General features: G+C 38.8%; 1 protein-coding gene across 2 annotated transcripts in view; it reads right to left on the bottom strand.

The window, feature by feature from the left end:
• nup98 (nucleoporin 98 and 96 precursor) overlaps positions 1 to 23,941 on the bottom strand; it is a 50,519-nt gene that overhangs the window by 19,498 nt on the left and 7,080 nt on the right. The window contains exons 6-14 of one of the 2 annotated variants that reach the window (XM_062047120.1): positions 11,632 to 11,739; positions 7,821 to 8,001; positions 7,579 to 7,745; positions 5,704 to 5,844; positions 5,490 to 5,625; positions 5,335 to 5,427; positions 5,128 to 5,268; positions 2,592 to 2,725; positions 2,293 to 2,480 (exon numbers count right to left, since the gene is read on the bottom strand). In XM_062047120.1, the coding sequence (XP_061903104.1) occupies positions 2,293 to 2,480; positions 2,592 to 2,725; positions 5,128 to 5,268; positions 5,335 to 5,427; positions 5,490 to 5,625; positions 5,704 to 5,844; positions 7,579 to 7,745; positions 7,821 to 8,001; positions 11,632 to 11,739 (1,289 nt within the window). The remainder of the gene's footprint in view (positions 1 to 2,292; positions 2,481 to 2,591; positions 2,726 to 5,127; positions 5,269 to 5,334; positions 5,428 to 5,489; positions 5,626 to 5,703; positions 5,845 to 7,578; positions 7,746 to 7,820; positions 8,002 to 11,631; positions 11,740 to 23,941) is intronic. The other variant, XM_062047121.1, reaches the window with a different exon arrangement.

The raw sequence follows: 23,941 nt of genomic DNA, 5'->3' as shown, positions 1-23,941 counted from the left end.
TTCCGTAATACCATTTCTCAATTTAAAAAATGTTTACTACTTCAACATTTCTCGACCGATTTGAAAAATTCCAACACCAACCATTTCAACTCATTCAAGGTTTTTGGTTTTTTTACCACTTTCAAAACAATTCCTGCTTTTTCCAAAATTCCAAAATTTTGGGGAAATTTCCATTGAACTGAATGGAACATTCTTGAAAGTTCCACAACTCCCACATTTTTCACCTGATTAAAACTGTTCCAACTTCAAAATATTCAGCCTCTTTGGGAATTGTGTGCTCTACTTCCCATAATACCTTTTTATTTTTATTCCCCCATTCTTAATGAAATACCATTTTTCAAACTTCCACAACTCCGACCGAATTCCACCTTTAACACATTCAACTCATCCTGGACATTCAATCCTTTTTCCACGTTCAACGAATTTCCAGGAATTCCTGTTTTTTTTCTAACCCCATTTCCAACCTTTTTTGTTTGACTACTCCATTTTCTTTTTTCATCCCATTTGAACTGTTCCACTGTCAAAACATTTTTCTTAGTCAGGAAAAAAACCCAAGTTGGTTTAGGAACTAGAAACATTCCCGGTTTTGCTGAAATTCCAGGAATTCCCTAATACAATTTCTCAATTAAAAAACTGTTAATACTTCAACATTTCTTGACCAATATAAACCATTCCAACACCAACCAATTCAGCTCATTGAGACCATGCAAGGTTGTTGTTTTTTTACCATTTTCCAAAAAATTCCTGCTTTTCCTCGAAATTCCCAAATTTTGGGGAAATGTCCAATGAAAAGAATGGGACATTCTTGAAAGTTCCACAACTCCCACATTTTTCATCTGATTAAAACTGTTCCGACTTCAAAATATTCAGCCTGTTTGGGAATTGTGTGCTCTACTTCCCATAATACCTTTTTATTTTTATTCCCCCATTCTTAATGAGATACCATTTTTCAAACTTCCACAACCCCCACCGAATTCCACCTTCAACACATTCAACTCATCCTGGACATTCAAACTACCATTTTTCCACGTTCAACGAATTTCCAGGAATTCCTGTTTTTTTTCCTAACCCTATTTCCAACCTTTTTTGTTTGACTACTCCTTTTCCTTTTTTCATCCCATTTGAACTGTTCCACTGTCAAAACATTTTTCTTAGTCAGGAAAAAAACCCAAGTTGGTTTAGGAACTAGAAACATTCCCGGTTTTGCCGAAATTCCCTAATACAATTCCTCAATTAAAAAACTGTTACTACTTCAACATTTCTTGACCGATATAAACCATTCCAACACCAACCAATTCAGCTCATTGACACCATCCAAGGTTGTTGTTTTTTACCATTTTCCAAAAAATTCCTGCTTTTCCTCGAAATTCCCAAATTTGGGGGAAATGTCCAATGAAAAGAATGGAACATTCTTTAAAGTTCCACAACTCCCACATTTTTCACCTGATTCAAACTGTTCCAACTTCAAAATATTCAGCCTGTTTGGGAATTGTGTGCTCTACTTCCCATAATACCTTTTTTATTTGTTTATTTTCCCCATTCTTAATGAATTGTCCATTTTTCAAACATCCACAACCCCCACCGAATTCCACCTTCAACACATTCAACTCATCCTGGACATTCAAACTACCATTTTTCCACGTTCAACGAATTTCCAGGAATTCCTGTTTTTTTTCTAACCCTATTTCCAACCTTTTTCGTTTGACTACTCCTTTTCCTTTTTTCATCCCATTTCAACTGTTCCACCGTCAAAACATTTTTCTTAGTCAGGAAAAAAAAAAACATTCCCGGTTTTCCCGAAATTCCCTAATACAATTTCTCAACTAAAAAACTGTTAATACTTCAACATTTCTTGACCGATATAAACCATTCCGACACCAACCAATTCAGCTCATTCATGCTCCTAATCTTTTTTTTTTTTTAAATCCCGCTTTTCCCCAAATTCTCAAATTTCCAGGAAGTTCCCATTGAAATGAATGGGACATTTTTCCAAGTTGCACAATTCCCACATTTTTCAACCGATTCAAACCATTCCAACATCAACACATTCCACTCACCTTGGATATTCAAACCAGCACTTTCCCAAGTTACAAACCGAATTACGGTTTACCTGGAAATTCAAAACTCTTCAACATTCAAACTATTCTCACATTCATACTATATTCTGTCAGCATTTTACTTCAACTTCAGCATTGGAGCATTCACACGCAATTCCTTCAGGAACTGCCTCTTCTAGTTAAGGCTTAGGCTTTTGCCTAAAAATGGGAACCACATGCATCCACCACCAGTCACCTGGGAATGAAGGCTCCATTGGTGAGCGAGGGCTCGTCGTCATCCAGGCCGTCAAACAGCTGCGACTTGGTGGTGCCTGAGGAGGTCAACGCTTTGGGACGGACCCTTGTCGCAGGTCGCGGGGTCAATTTGTAATGAGTGGGTGTGGTCAGCGCTTTCTGGGCAGTTGGATTTGTCGGTTTCATGCGCTGCCAAGACAAGAAAAAAAACATTACATGGATTGGGGTGACTTCCCTGTCCAACAGTTTATCATGTACGCTTTTTTCACTGCAGAATATAGAACTTGGATAAGACCACACCTCCTCCTTTTTCTTAAGGTCAGACAGAGGGTTTCTGAAGAGCGGCGAGTCTCCATATGGAGAATAGGCCAGCACGCTGAACTGCTGCTGCAGCAGGGCCTGCTGGGCCGCCGCAGCGTTGGGATCGGTGAGAGCTGGGAGGAACAACAACAAATCAGGACCATCAGAAGTGTCGCATGTGGACATTTGAGCGACACAACTTTGCTCCATAACATCCCATTTGTTGTGATTGGAAGGATTATATCAGGCCTGGGCAATTGTTTTTGACTCGAGAAAAAAATGTGTCTGGGGGCCGGTACATCAATACAAAACCTGATTGAATGCTAAAAACGTAATGACAGACCGCCTTAAAAAATGGAATGGAATTTTACATGTTTTACTGAATGAGACACCCAGAATGTACATGAAAATAAAGAATGTGGGATTTACAATATGAACTACGAAGGATAAAACACTGAATATTGACAACATATGAACGTCACTCACCCTTTCCAACGACATATTTTACAATCAACAAAAATGCAACAAACACAGCGAAGTATGAACGCGAAGGGTAAAAGAAAAAAAAACCCCACCTACAATCTGATATTTTTGATAGATCAATAAGCTTTAGAACTTTGTTGTAAAAATCTCCTTCGCATTTTCAGACTCGCTCTGGAAACACTACGTGGAAACGCTCCCCACCCACACTGCTTGGTGCCTAGTCTGACTTATAATACCATAGTAACTAATTAGATTACCACAGTAACTAGTATATCAGTGTTTTTCTATCTTTTTTGAGCCAAGGCACATTTTTTGCGTTGAAAAACTGCAGAGGCACACCACCAGCAGAAATCATTAAAAAAACAAAACCCAGTTGACCGTAAAAAGTCGTTGTCTCAATTGTTGGATATGACTTTAAACCAAAACCAACCATGCATCAATATAGTGAAGTGAATTATATTTATATAGCACTTTTCTCTAGTGACTCAAAAGCACTTTACATTGTGAAACCCAATACCTAAGTTACATTTTTTTTTTAAACCAGTGTGGGTGGCACTGGGAGCAGGTGGGTAAAGTGTCTTGCCCAAGGACACAACGGAAGTGACTAGGATGGCAGAAGTGGGGATCGAACCTGGAACCCTCAAGTTGCTGGCACGTCCACTCTACCAACCGAGCTATACCGCCCCATATATATATACAGTATTTTTCAGACTATAAGTCACAGTTTTTTTTCATAGTTTGGCCGGGGGTGCGACTTATACTCAGGAGCGACTTATGTGTGAAATGATTAACACATTACCGTAAAATATCAAATAATATTATTTATCTCATTCACGTAAGAGACTAGACGTATAAGATTTCATGGGATTTAGCGATTAGGAGTGACAGATTGTTTGGTAAACGTATAGCATGTTCTATATGTTATAGTTATTTGAATGACTCTTACCATAATATGTTACGTTAACATACCAGGCACGTTCTCAGTTGGTTATTTATGCCTCATATAACGTACATTCACTATTCTTTATTTATTTTAAATTGCCTTTCAAATGTCTGTTCTTGGTGTTGGGTTTTATCAAATACACTTCCCCAAAAAATGCGACTTATACTCTGGAGCGACTTATACTCCGAAAAATACGGTAGCTCTTGTCTAGCAATATAGCTCTTGTCTCAAAGTAGGTGTACTGTCACATCACGCCCTGACTTATTCGGACTTTTTTGCGGTTTTCCTGTGTGTAGTGTTTTACTTCTTGTCTTGCGCTCCTATTTTGGTGGCTTTTTCTCCTTTTTTGGTATTTTCCTGTAGCAGTTTCATGTCTTCCTTTGAGCGCTATTCACCGCACCTGCTTATTGTGTTAACAATCAAGACTATTTCAGTTGTTGCTATCCTTCTTTGTGTGAACATTGTTGATTGTCATGTCATGTTCGGATGTACTTTGTGGACGCCCTCTGCTCCACTCACTGTAAGTCTTTGCTGTCGTCCAGCATTCTGTTTTTGTTTACTTTGCAGCCAGTTCAGTTTTAGTTTTGTTTTCCACAGACATCCTTGAGCTTCAATGCCTTTTTTAAGGGCACTCGCCTTTTTGTTTATTTTTTGTTTAAGCGTTAGATACGTTTACAAAGCAACTAGCTACCTGCTGCCACCTACTGATATGGAAGAGTATTACACGGTTACTCTGCCGAGCTCTAGACAGCACCGACACAACAACAACACATCATTCGCAGATTATAATTACTGGTTTGCATAAAATATTTTTAACCCAATTAGGTGAAATTACATAATCTCCCACAGCACACCAGACTGTATCTCTCGGCACACTAATGTGCCGCGGCACTGGTTGAAAAACACTGTAGTATATAATGCAAAAGCGCATATTCCAACCATTGAAATACTTTGCATAGTTCAAGACTTACAGTCATTAGAAAAACATCATTGCACATCATAATGGCAGCTACACTTTAAAGATCTAAAAAAAATATTTGGGAATGTCCGGCTGAGCCAGATTGAAAAACTCGATTTGCCCAGGTCAGGATTATGTGATCAGATACTGACCAACAGGTTGTTGAGGCGCTCCAAAGCCCAGTGTGCCAGTGCCAGTGTTGAATCCCGTTGTCCCAAATGCGCCCATGGTTCCCAGCGCAGAGCCCAATTTGTTCTGGTTATTCCCAAACAGTGACGTCTGTCCAGCGCCCACTGCGGGACAAAGACAACACACCCATTAAGTCACATCGATAAGTGAGGCACTCCGTTGACATGCACCTGTTCCAAATGTTCCCAGGCCAGTTCCCAGTGCTCCAGCGGCCGGCTTGTTGCCAAACAGATTCCCACCAGCAGGGTTTACACCAAAGCCTGCTGACGGCAGAAGTTAATTATGTCGCAGAACGTCCAACCTTTATATCTCCTTGGGCACTCACCAAAATTTGAGGGGTTGGTTCCACTTCCCAGCGTTAGCGCAGTCTTGTTGCCAAAGAGTCCGGTGCCGGGGCCGAAGGAAGTAGCGCTGGTGGTGGTGGTGCCAAAGCCGCTGGTTTTATTCCCAAATAGGCTCTGCTGTAAAAAGGCAACAAACAACACGGTGAAGGTGTGTCCTGTCAACACCGTTCCAGCAACCGTGCTCTATGGGGGTACCTGAGCAGCCACGTTACCAAAGCCACCACTGCTTTGGCCAAAGAGTCCGCTGGCGGTCCCAAAGCCAGGCGCGGTGCTGGTCTGAGCCGTTCCGAACAAACTGCCAGTCTGAGATGCCGGTGCTGTGTTGCCAAACAGACCCTGAAACACCCCAATAAAACCAGGAGGGAATTAAAAAGGGAAGATTTTGATAGCCAACTGATAGACGTTTAAAAGCATTTTTAAAAGCGGTGATTGACAATACGGACATCAAATACTCAGTCCTGCTAACCATGAAAAAAATGTATCTATTTTGTTTAGGGGTGTAACGGTACGTGGGTTTCGGTTTGGTTCGGAGGTGTACCGAACGAGCACATTGTGTAAACAATGCACACCGAGGTACAACACACGGCATGCTAACAGCGACCGGGCTAGGATAGACTGACAATAAGTCCTCTTTTCACCGGACATGTCCTCTTTTGCGAGGCTGACCGGGCGGAGTTTCTTAAATGCCTCAAATGTCCGGCATTTTGAGTTAGGGTTGCGTGTATTTTCAATGTACGTTCAGGGTTAAGAAGGGGTTAAAAACAAAACAAATTGTGCGAGCAGCAGCATTGGTGAGGGAGGGGCAGAGACAGAGAGAGAGAGAGAGAGAGAGTTATGATAAATGCGCATGCGTCGCCAGGCTCCGCTTTTTATCCATAGATTTATCATATTTTATTTTTTATTATCTATAGCAGGGTTGTCAAAAGTGTGCCCCGGAGGCCATTTGCGGCCCACGGCCCATTCTAAAAATACTATTAAAATAAACAAAAACATAACACAAGTGAAATAAAAAAGCTTAAAGGTTAAATGTAATTTAGAAAAAGTTGCAATGTTGACTAATAAAACAAAGCTGTTTTTTTTCTTTCAAACTGTCATTGCTCAAAACATAATATTGAATCAAAATCAATGTTATTATGAATTATTGACCTATCCAAGGTTCCCATTATTTCACATCAAATATTCCACTAAGAAAAATATTTTTGGTGGAAGATTTTGCAAATTTGGTAAATAACCAAAAAATTTATATTTTGTTGTTTTCTTTCTGTACCGAAAATTAACCGAACCGTGACCTCTAAACCGAGGTACGTACCGAACCGAAATTATTGTGTACCGTTACACCCCTAATTTTGTTACTTAATATTGGGGATAGCTACCGAATTTGGTACTTTTTTCCAGGTACCGACCAAATCCTGTTAGTACTACTGGGTACAGATTCATTCTGAATTAAACAGCACTAAATTGTAAAAATTTATTTTAAGATTAATAAAAAATGTATTAAAAAAATCAAAGCTTTTTTCCAATCTCTTTTGTGCAGCCACTCAGGCAAATCATAATGTTGACGTAGATAATCTATATCTGCTGTACACGTTTACTTTACAAAAGAGAAGTGTTGTCTTGTTGCCTAGTTTCTACTTGACTTTATTAAAATGTTTGGAAAGCATTTTACTAAACAAAAAAACAGTTTTATATTAAGTAATATAGAAACTGATCAGAGAAGAAAGCACTGAAATCAAGTGTTTGCACAGGCAGGTAAAATCTGTTGGAATTGGGTCGCAAGGTAAAAGCTTGGCAATAAAAGTTAAAAATAGCGTCAGACTGTGTGACTTCTTTCATTTGTTTTCAAGAAAAAAAACAACTTGTTTTAAAGTTGTGGCGGCAATAAATGCGCCACATTCAGTTACATTAAGGAGAAACCCTGCAATGGTAGAAAAGTATACGTGTGTACTTGAGAAATTAAAATGTGTGCGAGGTAAAAAAAATAAATAAAAAACATGCACATTTTGGAAGCTCAGCATACGTGGACTTCATCAAAATGTGATCATCCCTAATCAGCATCTCTTTGGATCTTACCATGGTGCTGGTACTGGGCTGGCCCATGGTGTTGGTGTTGCCAAAGGTGAAGCCGCTGCTCGGTGTGGTGGTGGTCTGGCCGAAGGGTTTGAAGAGGCTTGCAGCTTGCTGCTGGTTCTGTTGGCCAAACAGACCCCCTGTGGTGGCATTGAAACCTCCCGTTGAAGCTGCAGGAAGAGACAGGAGATTTAAGTGAGCTTTTCTGGGTCACAAATCAACAAGTCTCCTTCAGCACAAGTCACCTTGACCAAAGGTGCTCTTGTTCTGTCCAAATGAGAAGCTGTTGTTGGGCGCCGCCGACCCAAACAGGCCGGTGGGGGCAGTGGATGTGGCTGCGGCAGCACCAAAGAGTCCGCCAGTCCCAGCAGGCATTTGGTTAGTGGGGCCCTTTCTTCCCGCCTGGTAGTCCTCCAATCTCAACTCCTAAAGTCCAAAACAACAAAACAAAAGGTTGTGGTATTGCTGGGTTCGTTTGCTTGGTCGCGGTGTAACGCACATGGGGGGCACAGCTCGAGTCTCGCGATAAATCAAATGACAGGAAGACACATTAGCGGGTAACATAAAATTCCGCTTTCAAATTGAAAGATAGGAAAAAGCTTTTATAAGAGTCCCGAAAGAAGTGGTTCATAAAGAGATTAAAGTCAGGGAAATGACAAAAGCGCATCCAGGGAAATGGCTCTCAAACATGTCTCTTTCATCTTGTTGAAATATGCTTGTGTCTGCAGCCATCACTTCTTTAAAAGGTTTGCTTAAACATTTGATTTGTTTGAGAAACTTTCTTTGGTGCAATCAGGTTTATTATTTACTGACTAATTATGAGCTACTATGGTTACTATGCCGAAATGCAACTATGAAGAGCTCTGATGGTGGAAATAAACTAACATGTAAAATCCTAGTCATTTTTTTTTTCCCTTTCTTGGCTCTTGGCAAAGACGGTCACACTCTCTCCCCTCTCTGTGTCTGCCCTGTTTGCCTCTTGTCCTTCCTGTCTTGTTTAACTTTCTTACTGCCTCTTTTTGAATTGTTCTTCAAAATCTAAACAATGGAATTGATCAATTGTCCTCTCAACAAAATTTACAAGACTTGGGTTTCAGGGGAACCCGTCGGTCCTGTCGGAACGGCGACAAACACAAACTCTTGGAAGAAGCAGAGTGACGTCGAGGACATTGACGATATGTACCAGTGTTTCCCACACATTCATTTATTTGTGGCGGCCCGCCAAGAAAGAATTACATCCGCCACAAATAGGTTTTTTTTTGTCCTGTCCAGCTTCTCAGGCAAATCATACAGTTGATGTAGATGCCCATATAGGCTGTTCAGATTTACTTTACAAAAGAGAAGTGTCGGATACTTCTCTTGTTGCCTTATTTGTATTTGACCACTACTGTTTTCTGTTTATTTGTTACTGACTGTGGCAGGACAGGTCTGCCTCTGTTTCACTTTATGTTGCTGGTAAATAATATGGTAGTAGTAGTTGGCTGAAGTTAAATTATTTAGTATGCACGAATTAAAGGGGCAGACCTTTAAGAGACATTTTAGCTTTTATATTTTATAAGATATATTTTTTGTAAGAACCACAATTAATAAACATATTTCAGTGAATAACTTATTGTTCAAATCTGTATATAAATATGTACATAAAGTGTTGTAATTATATTGTAAAATGGATGGATGGACGTTTAAAAGAAAACTGTTATTAATTACTAAGTATAAATTTTTTGAGCCTTTTTAGAGAAAATCATATTGTAGTAAATTATGCAAATTACTCGATGATGTCATGGTGACCACGCCCATAGCCACGCCCCCACCGCCATAGGTATCTTGGCAGTTTATGGGAAACACTGTGTACCTATTCGAAATAATGATACCAGGACATCTGCTGACTGGAGTAAGCGTTGCCCTGTATCGACAAATTGGAAGAGGCTGGCAGCCATTCAAGGCCCCCCAAAACGATTGGAGGTTGCGGGCAAAACAACGGTGGACACTCAAGACTTTATAACGTCGGACCGTCTACCCTGCAGGATGAATTTGAGGACCAGAAATAGACAATTACAAGTGGAAAGTTTACATTTGTTCTCGCCCGTTTAAAATAATTTTAATCTTGTTGAAAGGCCGTTCCTTCAAGATTCCCATTGAGGACAATGCAGCGAAGATGAAACAAACTCCTTCCCTGTCAACAAGACCTGGAAAAATAAACTCTTGTTCCTTTGCCACCACATGCAGAGCGACTCCAGGCCTAACACACATACACCATGGACCATGGCTACATATACTAACCCCATCTCACGCCTTTGCTACCGCTTCAACCCACGAGGTATGACGGACAACGAAGCAGCGCACTGGTGGCTGACAGCTTTGGGCCGGATGCCTGCCCCCGCACCTCCTGTTGCAAGTCTTGTGGGTTCTGTGTAAAATGTTTGCGTGTGCTCATTGGCTACCAAGTTTTTTTTCCCCCTCTGCCCCAGTCTATGCAGTATAGCTCGGTTGGTAGAGCGGCCGTGCCAGCAACTTGAGGGTTACAGGTTCGATCCCCGCTTCCGCCATCCTAGTCACTGCTGTTGTGTCCTTGGGCAAGACATTTTACCCACCTGCTCCCAGTGCCACCCACACTGGTTTAAATGTAACTTAGATATTGGCTTTCACTATGTAAAGTGCTTTGAGTCACTAGAGAAAAGCGCTATATAAATATAATTCACTTCACTATGCGCCCCCCCCCATAGGAGCCCAGCCTGAATTGATTTTATTTTTTAACCTCAACCTTTTCCAGCGTCTTAATTTTTCCAACCTTTTACAGGGCGCTGTAGTGGTGGCCCATCATCGTTCCTGTTATGTCTACCTGTACGACGTTTGTCTAATCTTGAACGGGATTGTGGTGAAAATGACATTTTGTTGTACTTGAGCGATGACAATAAAGGGGCATACCATAAATATTGTGATTGTTGGTTCAATCTACTGTATTTTCCTTGTTGATTTTCATGGCAGAAACTAAAAGCTTAGTTGCTGTGCAGGAAAGCCAAGTGCTTTAATCCAGTGGTACCGGTCCATGGATCGATTGGTACCGGGCCGCACAAGAAATTTCAAGAAATAAAAAATATATTTTTTATTTTTTATTAAATCAACATAAAAAACACAAGATACACTTACAATTAGTGCACCAACCCAAAAAAACTCCTTCCCACATTCACACAAAAGGGTTGTTTCTTTCTGTTATTAATATTTCTGGTTCCTACATTATATATCAATATAGTCTGCAGGGATACAGTCCGTAAGCACACATGATTGTATTTCTTTATGACAAAAAATAAATAAAAATAAAAAATAAAAATACCATCCCCCCCCAACCCAACAGTCGCCTTCGGTGATGATGAAAGCGTTAAATCTTTAGAAAATAATCTTTCTTAAAGTGTATAAATCCACTGCATCCCATTTCAATATTTCTTCATGACATCTTGTTTATTGGCCTCTAAACCTTTCAAAATCTTCACTGATGCAGGTAAATAAACAATAAATAAATAAAAAAACAGGGGTGCAACGCAGTATTACCGCTACTAACAAAGTACCAATGTACTAAGACAAAGCTACGAACAATGGGAGAACAGGCTTTCTGCTCCGTCGCTCCCAGTCTGTGGAACGCTCTCCCTGACCACCTGAGGGCACCAGACTGTGGATGCTTTTAAAAAAGGCTTAAAAACCCTTCTTTTTAAAAAAGCCTTTTTTTTTTTAGATATATGCATACTAGTTCTAGCTATTAGGCTGTTCTAGTTTTTATTTTTATTATCTTTTAATTTAATTTTTTTAATACACTGTAGCACTTTGAGGTTGTTTGCTCAATGTAAAGTGCTTTTTACAAATAAAATCTATTATTATTATTAACAAATTCAAAAGGTTCCATACTTATTTTTTTTGTTCTTAAGTACACTCATTCTCCAACAAGCACCTTCAATGAACTCAACATCAGCAACACCAGCAGGTCGTTAAAATACGTAGACGCAGCATTGACATTTTTTTGTGTTCCCCTTTGTTTGGAAAAGAAGCGAAAAGTATAAAAGTCACCTCCAAGGACTTGTTCTCGTACTCCTTCATGGCAGTGATGCACTGATGCTTGGTGTTGATGTTTGTGGTCACGCCCCCTTTCATCATGGTGTCATTTGCTGTTGGGGCCTGAGGATGAAACATGGCAATTACTTACATTACCTTCGCAATATGGACTCATTTTCACGGTCACCACATTTTGACCTATCACAGATTGGGGGTCAAACCTTCCAGGTGGTCTAGGACTTGAACGTGTGACCACCAAATGATTTTTTTTTTTTTGATTGAATACTCCAGTGATTTTTAAACTGCTCCATCTAGTAGTACGCTAAATAATAAATTAAATATTATAACTACAGATGTCCGATAATGGCTTTTTTTGCAGATATCCAATATTGTCCAACTCTTAATTACAGATTCCGATAACTGATACCGATATATACAGTCGTGGAATTAACACATTATTATGCCTAATTTTTTTGTGATGCCCCGCTGGATGCATTAAACAATGTGATAAGGCTGCAGCTAACGATTATTTTTCTATCGATTAATCTGTAGATTATTTTTTTTCGATTAATCGGTTAATCTATAGATTTTTTTATTTTTATTAATCTATAGATTATTTTTCCTTTTACCGATTATTTTTTTATTTAAAATGAAGATGAAAAAATAAATGTAGGCCCGTTTATTTACGAAAAAAAAAGAAGTATGGCCACTCAGTCAACATTGACAAACACATGACAAAATATTCTGTAACAATGTAAACATTTAAAACTTTTAACATTTAACAAAATTAAAAGTAGCTTATTTGCTTTTTAATGTGCAAATATAAAAGTAAACATCCAGTGCAAATCTTAATATTCTGCAATAGTATAAGCATTTCAAAAGTAAAAGTAGTGCTTATTTTGCTTTAAAATGTGCAAAAATAAAGATAAACATCCAATACAAAAAAGTGCAAAACGAAATATTCTGTAACAACAGTGTAAACATTTCAACAAAAGTGAAAGTATTGCTTATTTGCTAAAATGTGCAAAAATGAAGATAAACATCCAATACAAAAAATGCCAATCTAAATATTCTGGAGCACTGTAAACATTAAGTATTGCTTTTAAAATGTGCAAAATAAACATCCAGTCCAACACAGTACACAATAACCAATTCTACTCATTCCAGTGAGTGTCTAACAGTTGTAAGGAAGAAAGGTTAGCATGTCTACATGCTCTGGTTCTTTTCTTGTTTACAATATTCCCAGCAGCTGAAAATAGGCGCTCAGAAGGGGTCGATGTGGCTGGAACTGAGAGGTAATTAGCCTTCACCTCAAAACAGGACTGCGAGTGAGCTGAGCTGCAGTTTAAGTTTCTAGAAGGTCAACGGGCTCATAGTGATGTTACTAGTAGTTGACTGGGAGGTGTTTATTATCATTTGGGGAGAGTCCGCTGCCTGATGCTCACCTGCTAAACACCTATGTGCTCCACACTGAAGCGCTGACTACATGCGCTCTGAATACGCACTGCTGATTGGCTGGTAACGTTTTGAATACGCACTGCTGATTGGCTGATAATGCTTCGTGTGTACCAATCAGATGGTTGTGTGGGTGGGACAATGCTGCGTGCTGAGACAGAAGCAGAAGGAGCAAAGCAGCTTGTTAACACTTTAGCTTTAGCTTAGAAACTCGTTCGGTACACCCCCCCCGTACCGAACCGAAAGCCTCGTACCGAAACGGTTCAATACAAAACACGTACCGTTACACCCCTAGCAGATACAAATGACACATTCATGTTTTTGTGTTATGATGACAATAAGGCTGCAGCTAACGATTATTTTTCTATCGATTAATCTATAGATTATTTTTTTCGATTAATCGGTTAATCTATAGATTATTTTTTCGATTCATCTATAGATTATTTTTCCTTTTACCGATTATTTTTTATTTTATTTTATTTAAAATGAAGATGAAAAAATAAAAGTAGGCCAGTTTTTTCAAAAGGCATGGCTTTTATTTACAAAAAAAAAAAAGTATGGCCACTCAGTCAACATTGACAACAACATGACAAAATATTCTGTAACAATGTAAACATTTAAAACTTTTAACATTTAACAAAATTAAAAATAGCTTATTTGCTTTTTAATGTGCAAATATAAAAGTAATCATCCAGTGCAAATCTTAAGCATTTCAAAAGTAAAAGTATTGCTTATTTTGCTTTAAAATGTGCAAAAATAAAGATAAACATCCAATACAAAAAAGTGCAAAACGAAATATTTCTGTAACAGTGTAAACATTTCAACAAAAGTGAAAGTATTGCTTATTTGCTAAAATGTGCAAAAATAAAGATAAACATCAATACAAAAAAGTGCCAATCTAAATATTCTGGAGCACTGTAAACATTAAGTATTGCTTTTAAAATGTGCAAAATAAACATCCAGTCCAACACAGTACACAATAACCAATTCTACTCATTCCAGTGAGTGACTAACAGTTGTAATGAAGAAAGGTTAGCATGTCTACTTGCTTTGCTTCTTTTCTTGTTTACAATATTCCCAGCAGCTGAAAATAGGCGCTCAGAAGGGGTCGATGTGGCTGGAACTGAGAGGTAATTAGCCTTCACCTCAAACCAGGACTGCGAGTGAGCTGAGCTGCAGTTTAAGTTTCTAGTAGGTCAACGGGCTCATAGTGATGTTACTAGTAGTTGACTGGGAGGTGTTTATTATCATTTGGGGAGAGTCCGCTGCCTGATGCTCACCTGCTAAACACCTATCTGCTCCACGCTGAAGCGCTGACTACATGCGCTCTGAATACGCACTGCTGATTGGCTGATAATGCTTCGTGTGTACCAATCAGATGGTTGTGTGGGTGGGACAATGCTGCGTGTGTACCAATCAGATGGTTGTATGGGTGGGACAATGCTGCGTGTGTACCAATCAGATGGTTGTATGGGTGGGACAATGCTGCGTGTGTACCAATCAGATGGTTGTATGGGTGGGACAATGCTGCGTGTGTACCAATCAGATGGTTGTATGGGTGGGACAATGCTGCGTGTGTACCAATCAGATGGTTGTATGGGTGGGACAATGCTGCGTGTGTACCAATCAGTTGGTTGTATGGGTGGGACAATGCTGCGTGCTGAGACAGAGGCAGCCGCAGAAGGAGCAAAGCAACTTGTTAAGACTTTAGCAGCTAAAGTTAGCTTTAGCTTAGAAACTCGTTCGGTACACCCCCGTACCGAACCGAAAGCCCCGTACCGAAACGGTTCAATACAAAACACATAACGTTACACCCCTAGCAGATACAAATGACACATTCATGTTTTTGTGTAATGATGACAACGTATGCTAACGCGGACGATTGACTTAGTTGATGGTTGATGGTTTTCTTTTCAAATGTTCGTTCATAGCCGTTGTGCTGCTATGCTCGACACTGTGCATACAACAACATTATTAGGCTGTGTATTGAAATACTCCCACACTTTTGACGACTTTTGGCGTGCGTTTTTCCCCTCGCTCGCACAGTCTGCTTTGCGCTCCGCCATGACAGTAGTGTGACGTAATTATGCGACGCGTCGACGCACAAAAACGGCGTCGACGTATTTACATAACCGATGACGTCGACTACGTCGACGCGTCGTTTCAGCCTTAGATGACAACGTATGCTCACGCGGACGATTGACTAGTTGATGGTTGATGGTTTTCTTTTCAAATGTTCGTTCATAGCCGTTGTGCTGCTATGATAGGCCATTTCCCCTCGACACAGTGTGCATACAACAACATTATTAGGCCCTGTATTGAAATACTCCCACACTTTTGGCATGATTTTTCCCCCCTCGCTCGCACCGTCTGCTTTGCGGTCCGCCATGACGGTAGTGTGACGTAAATATGCGACGCGTCGACGCACAAAAACGGCGTCGACGTATTTACGTAACCGATGACGTCGACGCGTCGTTTCAGCCTTACAATGTAACAAGGTTTTCCAAAATAAATCAACTCAAGTTATGGAAAAAAGTGCCAACATGGCACTGCCATATTTATTATTGAAGTCACAAAGTGCATTATTTATTTTAACATGCCTCAAAACAGCAGCTTGGAATTTGGGACATGCTCTCCCGGAGAGAGCATGAGGAGGTTGAGGTGGGCGGGGTTGGGGTTGAGGTGGGGGGTGTATATTGTAGCGTTTCTGAAGTTAGTACTGCAAGGGATTCTGGGTATTTGTTCTGTTGTGTTTATGTTGTGTTACGGTGCGGATGTTCTCCCGAAATGTGTGTGTCATTCTTGTTTGGTGTGGGTTCACAGTGTGGCGCATATCTGTAACAGTGTTAAAGTTATTTATACGGTCACCCTTAGTGTGACCTGTATGGCTGTTGACCAAGTATGCATTGCATTCACTTGTGTGTGTGAAAAGCCATAGATATTATGTGACTGGGCCGGCACGCAAAGGCAGTGCCTTTAAGGTTTATTGGCGCTCTGTACTTCTCCCTACGTCCGTGTACACAGCGGCGTTTTAAAAAGTCATAAATTTTACTTTTTGAAACCGATACCGATAATTTACGATATTACATTTTAAAGCATTTATCGGCCGATAATATCGGCAGTCCGATATTATCGGACATCTCTAATTATAACCAAGCAAATTGTGTGTAATGTCATTGGCCAAAAATAATGAATGTTTTTAATGCATATTTAGGCCTACTATGCTACTGTATTCTAATGTTGGTCATTATGGTGGTACTTGGAGAGCCAAGTGTTTTCAGACGTTGTAGTGGGTGAAAAAAGTTCGAGAACCACTGGATTAATCTGTCGATTATTTTTTGTAACAGACTTTAGTGTAACGGCGCGACACATTTTTCAAAATAATTACCCAAACATACAGCAACAATTTCCTTATATGTAGAAAATTCAATGTTGTTTGGTCCGGGATAGGAAAGAAAATTACCCAAAAAGCCAATTCCGATACCGATTTTACTCAAATAAATATTGAACATCTTAAAGTGAACATTTTTCCCCAGTTGGAAAAACAAGGTTGTTTTCTTTTGGTTGCTCGTTCTCGTCCGTGTTGATGGGCTTATATTGCCCATCCAGTTTGAAGCCAAATATTACCACCGCGGGACTTTTGGCTTTGTAATCATATTTTTCCGTCAAATTTTTGTTACTTGCAGAACTTTTCACTAGCAAGTCGCGAGTAGTGAGGCTCCCTGTCCGTGCTTCTTTAGTCTGCAAGCTAACGGTCGGACCCGCCGGGAAAAAGACTGGATGACTGAAAGGAGGGCTCACTGCATTCTGTTAAGCCCACTGTTAAATAAAAGTGTTCAAGTGCTGAGGACAATGCAGAGTGAGACCTCTTTCTACCGGTTTGAAGCAGGAGACGAAGACAACACACACGGAAATAGCAATTCCTCGATTCCGGCAAAGTATTTTTGACTTAATTCTCATTTATTGTTCAATTATTTTGATTTATGGGCGATCGGCCCATGCCTGGTCGCCATCAAAACTTTGACAAGGTGCAACTGGTGTTTCTTATTAGTGTACCGACTTACTCCACTGCGGTGCACACAAACTTGCTGTGTCCTGTAAACCCTTTTGATTGGCCAAGATGCAAAGGACATTCGGATTGGCGAACATGTCTGTCACTTACATGCCAGTGAAGAGGTGAGAAAAAACAAACAAAAAAAACCCCTGCCTTTTGCAGTGTGCGCCATCAGTGTGTGAATGTGAGGGTGAATGCAATGTATAATGTAAAGCGCTTTGGGTATTGTTCCAAGTATAGTAAAGCGCTACATAAATATGGACCATCTACTAATTAAAACCTCAATGTCGATTCAATGTCAGTCGTGCAGTCCTAATTAGGGATGATGTTCGAAAACCGGTTCTACAGATTGTTCGATAAGAAAATAACTGATTCCATGGATTCGAATCCCTTTTTGAGAAACGGTTCCCATTATCGAAGCCACTATAGTAAAGAAAAAGATTTGGTTCTTTATTCGAATCCCGTGTCACGGGAAATGTCCTGTGGCACGTCACAGGAAATGTCCTGTGGCACGTCACAGGAAATGTCCTGTGGCACGTCACAGGAAATGATGTAGCTCAGTCATTCGGCGGCAGATACAGAAGCAGCAACAACAATGGACCGGAAAAAAACGCTCCAAAGCATGGCTTCACTTTACTAAGAAATACGAGGAGGAAACGGCTATCTGCAATTATTGCCAGGCTTCGCTTTTCTGTAAGGGGAGCAGTACAACAAACATGTAACATGTTCAGGCCGTACATAACCTGAAGGTTAGAGAAAGGTGTTGTGGAGAAGCAGCTACAGAGATGACGAAGCACGCCCCTCTTCCTCTGCTTCAACCTGCAGTCCCAGTGATAGTGCCGGTGAATAACTAACGTTAACTGTTGCCGGTTCATTTCCATATCTGCTCACTTGTAGCCTTTAGGCTAAAATAACGTTACCTCTTGTGTCAACCAGGACTGCAGTAATGTTAGCTAGACTAACGTTACCTAAGCATAGTCTGTCTAATAAACTAGTGCGAGCAAGATGTGCATGAAGATAATGTTAACGTTATCCTATTTCAGATGATGACATTCATGACAGCCAGAGTGACCAGGGCAGTGTTTGTTAACCCATTGACCATGGCGAGGTATAACGCAGAGTGCAGCAAGATGAGTGAGGAGGAGAGTAACAAAATTACTAGCGAGCTAACGAGAATGATGGTGAGAAATCTCCTCCCCTTCAACTTGGTGAACACAGACGAATACAAGTAGGTTAATAATTGTATTTTGCTGACATGTAATGGAGCAAAAAGTAAACAACACCATTACTCTGAGATTTGTTTCAAATGTAAAGTGCTGTACAATACAAACGAATGCAGGATTTTTCCTGCATGTATTTTTCTTAGGTGGCCCACTTAAAGGTGCACTAACAGTCAATATTTATTTATTTTATGCAAAAAACTTCAGGGGTAAAAACAGTCAATATGTATTTATTTTTTTAATTAATTTTTTTCTTAAAAAAATAAGTGAACTTTTGTCAAACCAAGTATTGTGTGTTTTTTTTCCATATACAACAACCTATCTGGATTCGATAAGAGGATTCGATAATGGCATCGAAATCGATCATTTCTTAAACATCATCCCTAGCCTAAAAGAACACCTCCAGTCAACTTCAACCCTTGACTAACACCTTCCCCCCTCCACATCCCACCTCCCCGGATTGTAAATAACCAAATGTAAATAATCAAATGTATATACTTGTTCTTATTTCTTATGCTTTCTGAACTCACTATGTTCTCTGCTCGCTGTACATATCCTACCAAGTCAGACCTACACTGTTTCAATGTCCATTTCTCTGACCATGCAATTGTTGATGACTGAAGTGCTGATATCAACCTGATACTCTGATGATTAACTTGTGTGATGACTGTATTATGATGATAGTATATATCTGTACCATGAATTCATTAACGTGGACCCCGACTTAAACAAGTTGAAAAACTTATTGGGGTGTTACCATTTAGTGGTCAGTTGTACGGAATATGTACTGTACTGTGCAATCTACTAATAAAAGTTTCAATCAATCAAAAAATCCCTAATGGCAACAGCTAATAACAGTCATGTCAACAAAAGGACCACGCTGCAAAGTGGGAACTACAAGTGATCTTTTTTTGTGATCACCGTTGAAAGGCATGGATTAGGATCTGGTGATCACAAACCTTTCATCAGAAATTGGCCAATTGTAGGCCCTTTTCCACAGGAATTTTCCCATTTACCAGGGTAAATAAAGGTCCCCCCGTGTTTCCACCAAAAACTACCCGGGTAGATTTACACTACCGTTCAAAAGTTTGGTGTCACCCAAACAATTTTGTAGAATAGCCTTCATTTCTAAGAACAAGAATAGACGGTCGAGTTTCAGATGAAAGTTATCTTTTTCTGGCCATTTTGAGCGTTTAATTGACCCCACAAATGTGATGCTCCAGAAACTCAATCTGCTCAAAGGAAGGTCATTTTTGTAGCTTCTGTAACGAGCTACACTGTTTTCAGATGTGTGAACATGATTGCACAAGGGTTTTCTAATAATCAATTAGCCTTCTGAGCCAATGAGCAAACACATTGTACCATTAGAACACTGGAGTGATAGTTGCTGGAAATGGGCCTCTATACACCTATGTAGATATTGCACCAAAAACCAGACATTTGCAGCTAGAATAGTCATTTACCACATTAGCAATGTATAGTGTATTTCTTTAAAGTTAAGACTAGTTTAAAGTTATCTTCATTGAAAAGTACAGTGCTTTTCCTTTAAAAATAAGGACATTTCAATGTGACCCAAACTTTTGAACGGTAGTGTAGTTCTAGAACTTAGTCGGAGTTCGAAACAGCAATGTGGGACTTTTGGAAAGCTCCCGGAAGCTTATCAGTGGCGGGCTGTGCTGTGGAACGCTGATTAGTTGAACACAGTTGAGTGCGTTCCTAAAACCCGTCTGCCATTACAGTGTGCAAGCACAACTTTATTTCAACTTTCCACTGGCAGGAACTTTAGTGGGGCATCTTTGTGCTGATTAGTTGAACCATCTTGCTGTGTTTTTACTCAGCCGTAGTCTTCAAAATATATGCAGTTTATTGTTGTTTAATTTTTACAAACTTAACTTTGTCACACAAAGCAACGAGAAGTGGACAAACTCTTAAATGTTTTTATAGAGGAGTATGAAGCAACGACCTCAGCTGCTTAGTACTCTATGACTTTGTTGGATAAATGTCAAATAAAGGAGGCAGTACAGGAGTAGAACGAAGGCAAATAACACCAAATATGAACTATTTACTGTGTTACATGTTTTAAAAGTAGTCAGTGACACTTAATTTGTGTAGTTGTTAGTTTCACTCCCAGTGAACATAATGCAAATGCTAACAAGCTAACGCTAAAGCCGATATATTTGTGTTGTCGGCGTGAGAAACACTGACATGTATTATTGATATATTGTTATTTACAGATAAACTGACATTTATTATTGACATATTGTTATTTACAGATAAACACTGACATTTATTATTGACATATTGTTATTTACAGATAAACACTGACATGTATTATTGATATATTGTTATTTACAGATAAACACTGACATGTATTGATATATTGTTATTTACAAATAAACACTGACATGTATTATTTATATATTGTTATTTACAGATAAACACTGACATTTATTATTGATATTGTTATTTACAGATAAACACAGACATTTATTATTTATTTATTGTTACTTACAGATAAACACTGACATGTATTATTTATGTATTGTTATTAACAGATAAACACTGACATTTACTATTTATATATTGTTACTTACAGATAAACACTGACATTTATTATTGATATATTGTTATTTACAGATAAACACTGACATTTATTATTGACATATTGTTATTTACAGATAAACACTGACATGTATTATTGATATATTGTTATTTACAGATAAACACTGACATGTATTGATATATTGTTATTTACAAATAAACACTGACATGTATTATTTATATATTGTTATTTACAGATAAACACTGACATTTATTATTGATATTGTTATTTACAGATAAACACAGACATTTATTATTTATTTATTGTTACTTACAGATAAACACTGACATGTATTATTTATGTATTGTTATTAACAGATAAACACTGACATTTACTATTTATATATTGTTACTTACAGATAAACACTGACATTTATTATTGATATATTGTTATTTACAGATAAACACTGACATGTATTTAACAGATAAACACTGACATTTACTATTTATATATTGTTACTTACAGATAAATACTGACATTTATTATTGATATATTGTTATTTACAGATAAACACTGACATGTATTATTGATATAATGTTATTTACAGATATACACTGACATGTATCATTTTTTATAGTTATTTACAGATAAACACTGACATTTTTCATTTATATATTATTTACAGACATTTATATATTGTAGTTTAAAGATAGACACTGACATTTATTATTTATATATTGTTATTAACTGATAAACACTGACTATTATTGATATATTGTTATTTACAGATAAACACTGACATGTATTATTTATATATTATTTACAGATAAACAGACATTTATTAATAATTTGTTATTTACAGATAAACACTGACATGTATTATTGATATATTGTTATTTACAGATAAACACTGACATGTATTTATGTATTGTTATTCAGAGATAAACACAGACATGTATTATTTATATATTGTTATTTACAGCTGAAATGCACCATGACCTGGCCCTCATGAACTCATCATTTACTGAGAGGACGACAATTCTGACTATTGGACAAACGCCTGATTTTTTATGAACAATTCGGTACACTTTATTTTTTTAAATCATATCGCTTTGTATACTATTGCTTTGTATTTCATTGACTTACACTTTAGTAAAAGAACTATGACCTAATGCATGGTAGACGAGTGTGAAAAATATTCTAAACTACGCCTTCATACGTCATCAGCCTGATTTGTAGAAACTACCTGAACTGTGAAACGCGGTGGAAACACAAACCACACAATTCTACAGGGACTGGAACTGGAGGTTCCAGGAACCAAAAGTTTCTGAACTTTTGTTGGAAAAGGGCCTAATGATTGGTGGTTGATCGATTGGAACACAATGGCATCTATCGACTTATTTATGTCGATGAAGATCGCCCACCCCTACATGTGACCACAGCCAACGTTAAATAACCACAACAAGTCCAGGGTTTCCCGCAGCGCTCTGTTGTTAAGGCGGCCTTGAGTTGAAGGTTAATTAGCTTTTAGCGTAATGTTAGCTAATTTTGCGGTGTGTGCATACGTGTGTGTGTGTTACGGACAGCAAAGCCATGTCTGTCTGTGAGAAAGACAAGCATTATTGACCTACAGTTAACAACTAAGTTATTTCACTTGACCTTTTTCTGTGTTGAAGCAGCAAAAAAGGACACTACGTTAAATGAAGAGTTTCTGTCTCTGATAGTTGATATAATAATGTAAGTGCATCATAATAAAGCCTACATGAACTCCATGGTGTTCAGGAATGAATAGTCTCTCCTATTGCTATTGTACTATTTTTTCAGCTATAGTTACATTAATCATTAGTAATGTAGAAGCCTAGTTTTGAATGGCAGGGTCCCTGCTATCACATGTTGATAAAAATATAACATTTACATAAAAGTCAACTACAGGCTTCCCAAATGCTGTAATAAATTAAGCATGATGAGTTGAACATGTCAGCATGTGGCCCCGCTTTTTACTCTTTTTTTCAAACGCATATTGCAAACGCTTACTTACAGTAAGTCATTAATTTGACTTAGTCATTATTTTGACTTAGTAAATATTGACTTACTAAGACAAAATCATGACTAAGTCAAATATATAAAATTATTATTTTGTCTTAGTAAGTCAATATTTACTACCGTATTTTCCGCACCATAAGCCGCACCTAAAAACCACAAATTTTCTCAAAAGCTGACAGTGCGGCTTATAACCCGGTGCGCTTTATATATGGATTAATATTAATATTTATTTTCATAAAGTTTAGGTCTCGCAACTACGGTAAACAGCCGCCATCTTTTTTCCCCGTAGAACAAGAAGCGCTTCTTCTTCTACGGTAAGCAACCGCCCCCATAGAAGAGGAAGCGCTTCTTCTACTGTAAGCAACCGCCAAGGTGAGCACCCGCCCCCGTAGAAGAAGAAGCGCGCGGATATTTCATTTAATTTGTGCGTTTCTGTAAAGACCACAAAATGGCTCCTACTAAGAGACACGCGTACAAGGTTCCACTGACTTTTGATATTCCTGTGAACCGCACTGTGGATACAACGGGAGCACGTACGGTGAATATCCGTTAGCTTGCCATGCTAACGGCCAGAAACTTCCACCCACGGTGATATTCAAAAGGAAGACCTTGCCAAAAGAGAACTTTCCAGCCGGCGTCATCATAAAAGCTAACTCGAAGGGATGGATGGATGAAGAAAAGATGAGCGAAGAGACCGGGTGACTTTTTTCACGCAGCTCCGTCCCTGTTGATCTATGACTGCATGCGCGTCCACATCACAGATGGTGTCAAAAAACAAGTGAAGCACACCGAAGAAGAAGAATTCGAGGGATTTGTGGATGAGTAATAACTTCAGAACGTGAGCTTTAAATGTTTATTTTGTGTGTTGTGTGACATTAACGTTCGAGCAACGTTGAGTTATTGATGTTGCTATTGCTCTGCACTATTTTGAGTGTTATTTTTGTGATTGCACATTTGCACATTACATTTTGGGAGTGAACAGAGTTGTTAGAACGCTGGTTTGTAATATAT

Source organism: Entelurus aequoreus, linkage group LG05, assembly GCF_033978785.1.
Source record: "Entelurus aequoreus isolate RoL-2023_Sb linkage group LG05, RoL_Eaeq_v1.1, whole genome shotgun sequence".
NCBI classification, from domain to species: Eukaryota; Metazoa; Chordata; class Actinopteri; order Syngnathiformes; family Syngnathidae; genus Entelurus; species Entelurus aequoreus.
This window is presented reverse-complemented; position numbering and strand designations above follow the sequence as displayed.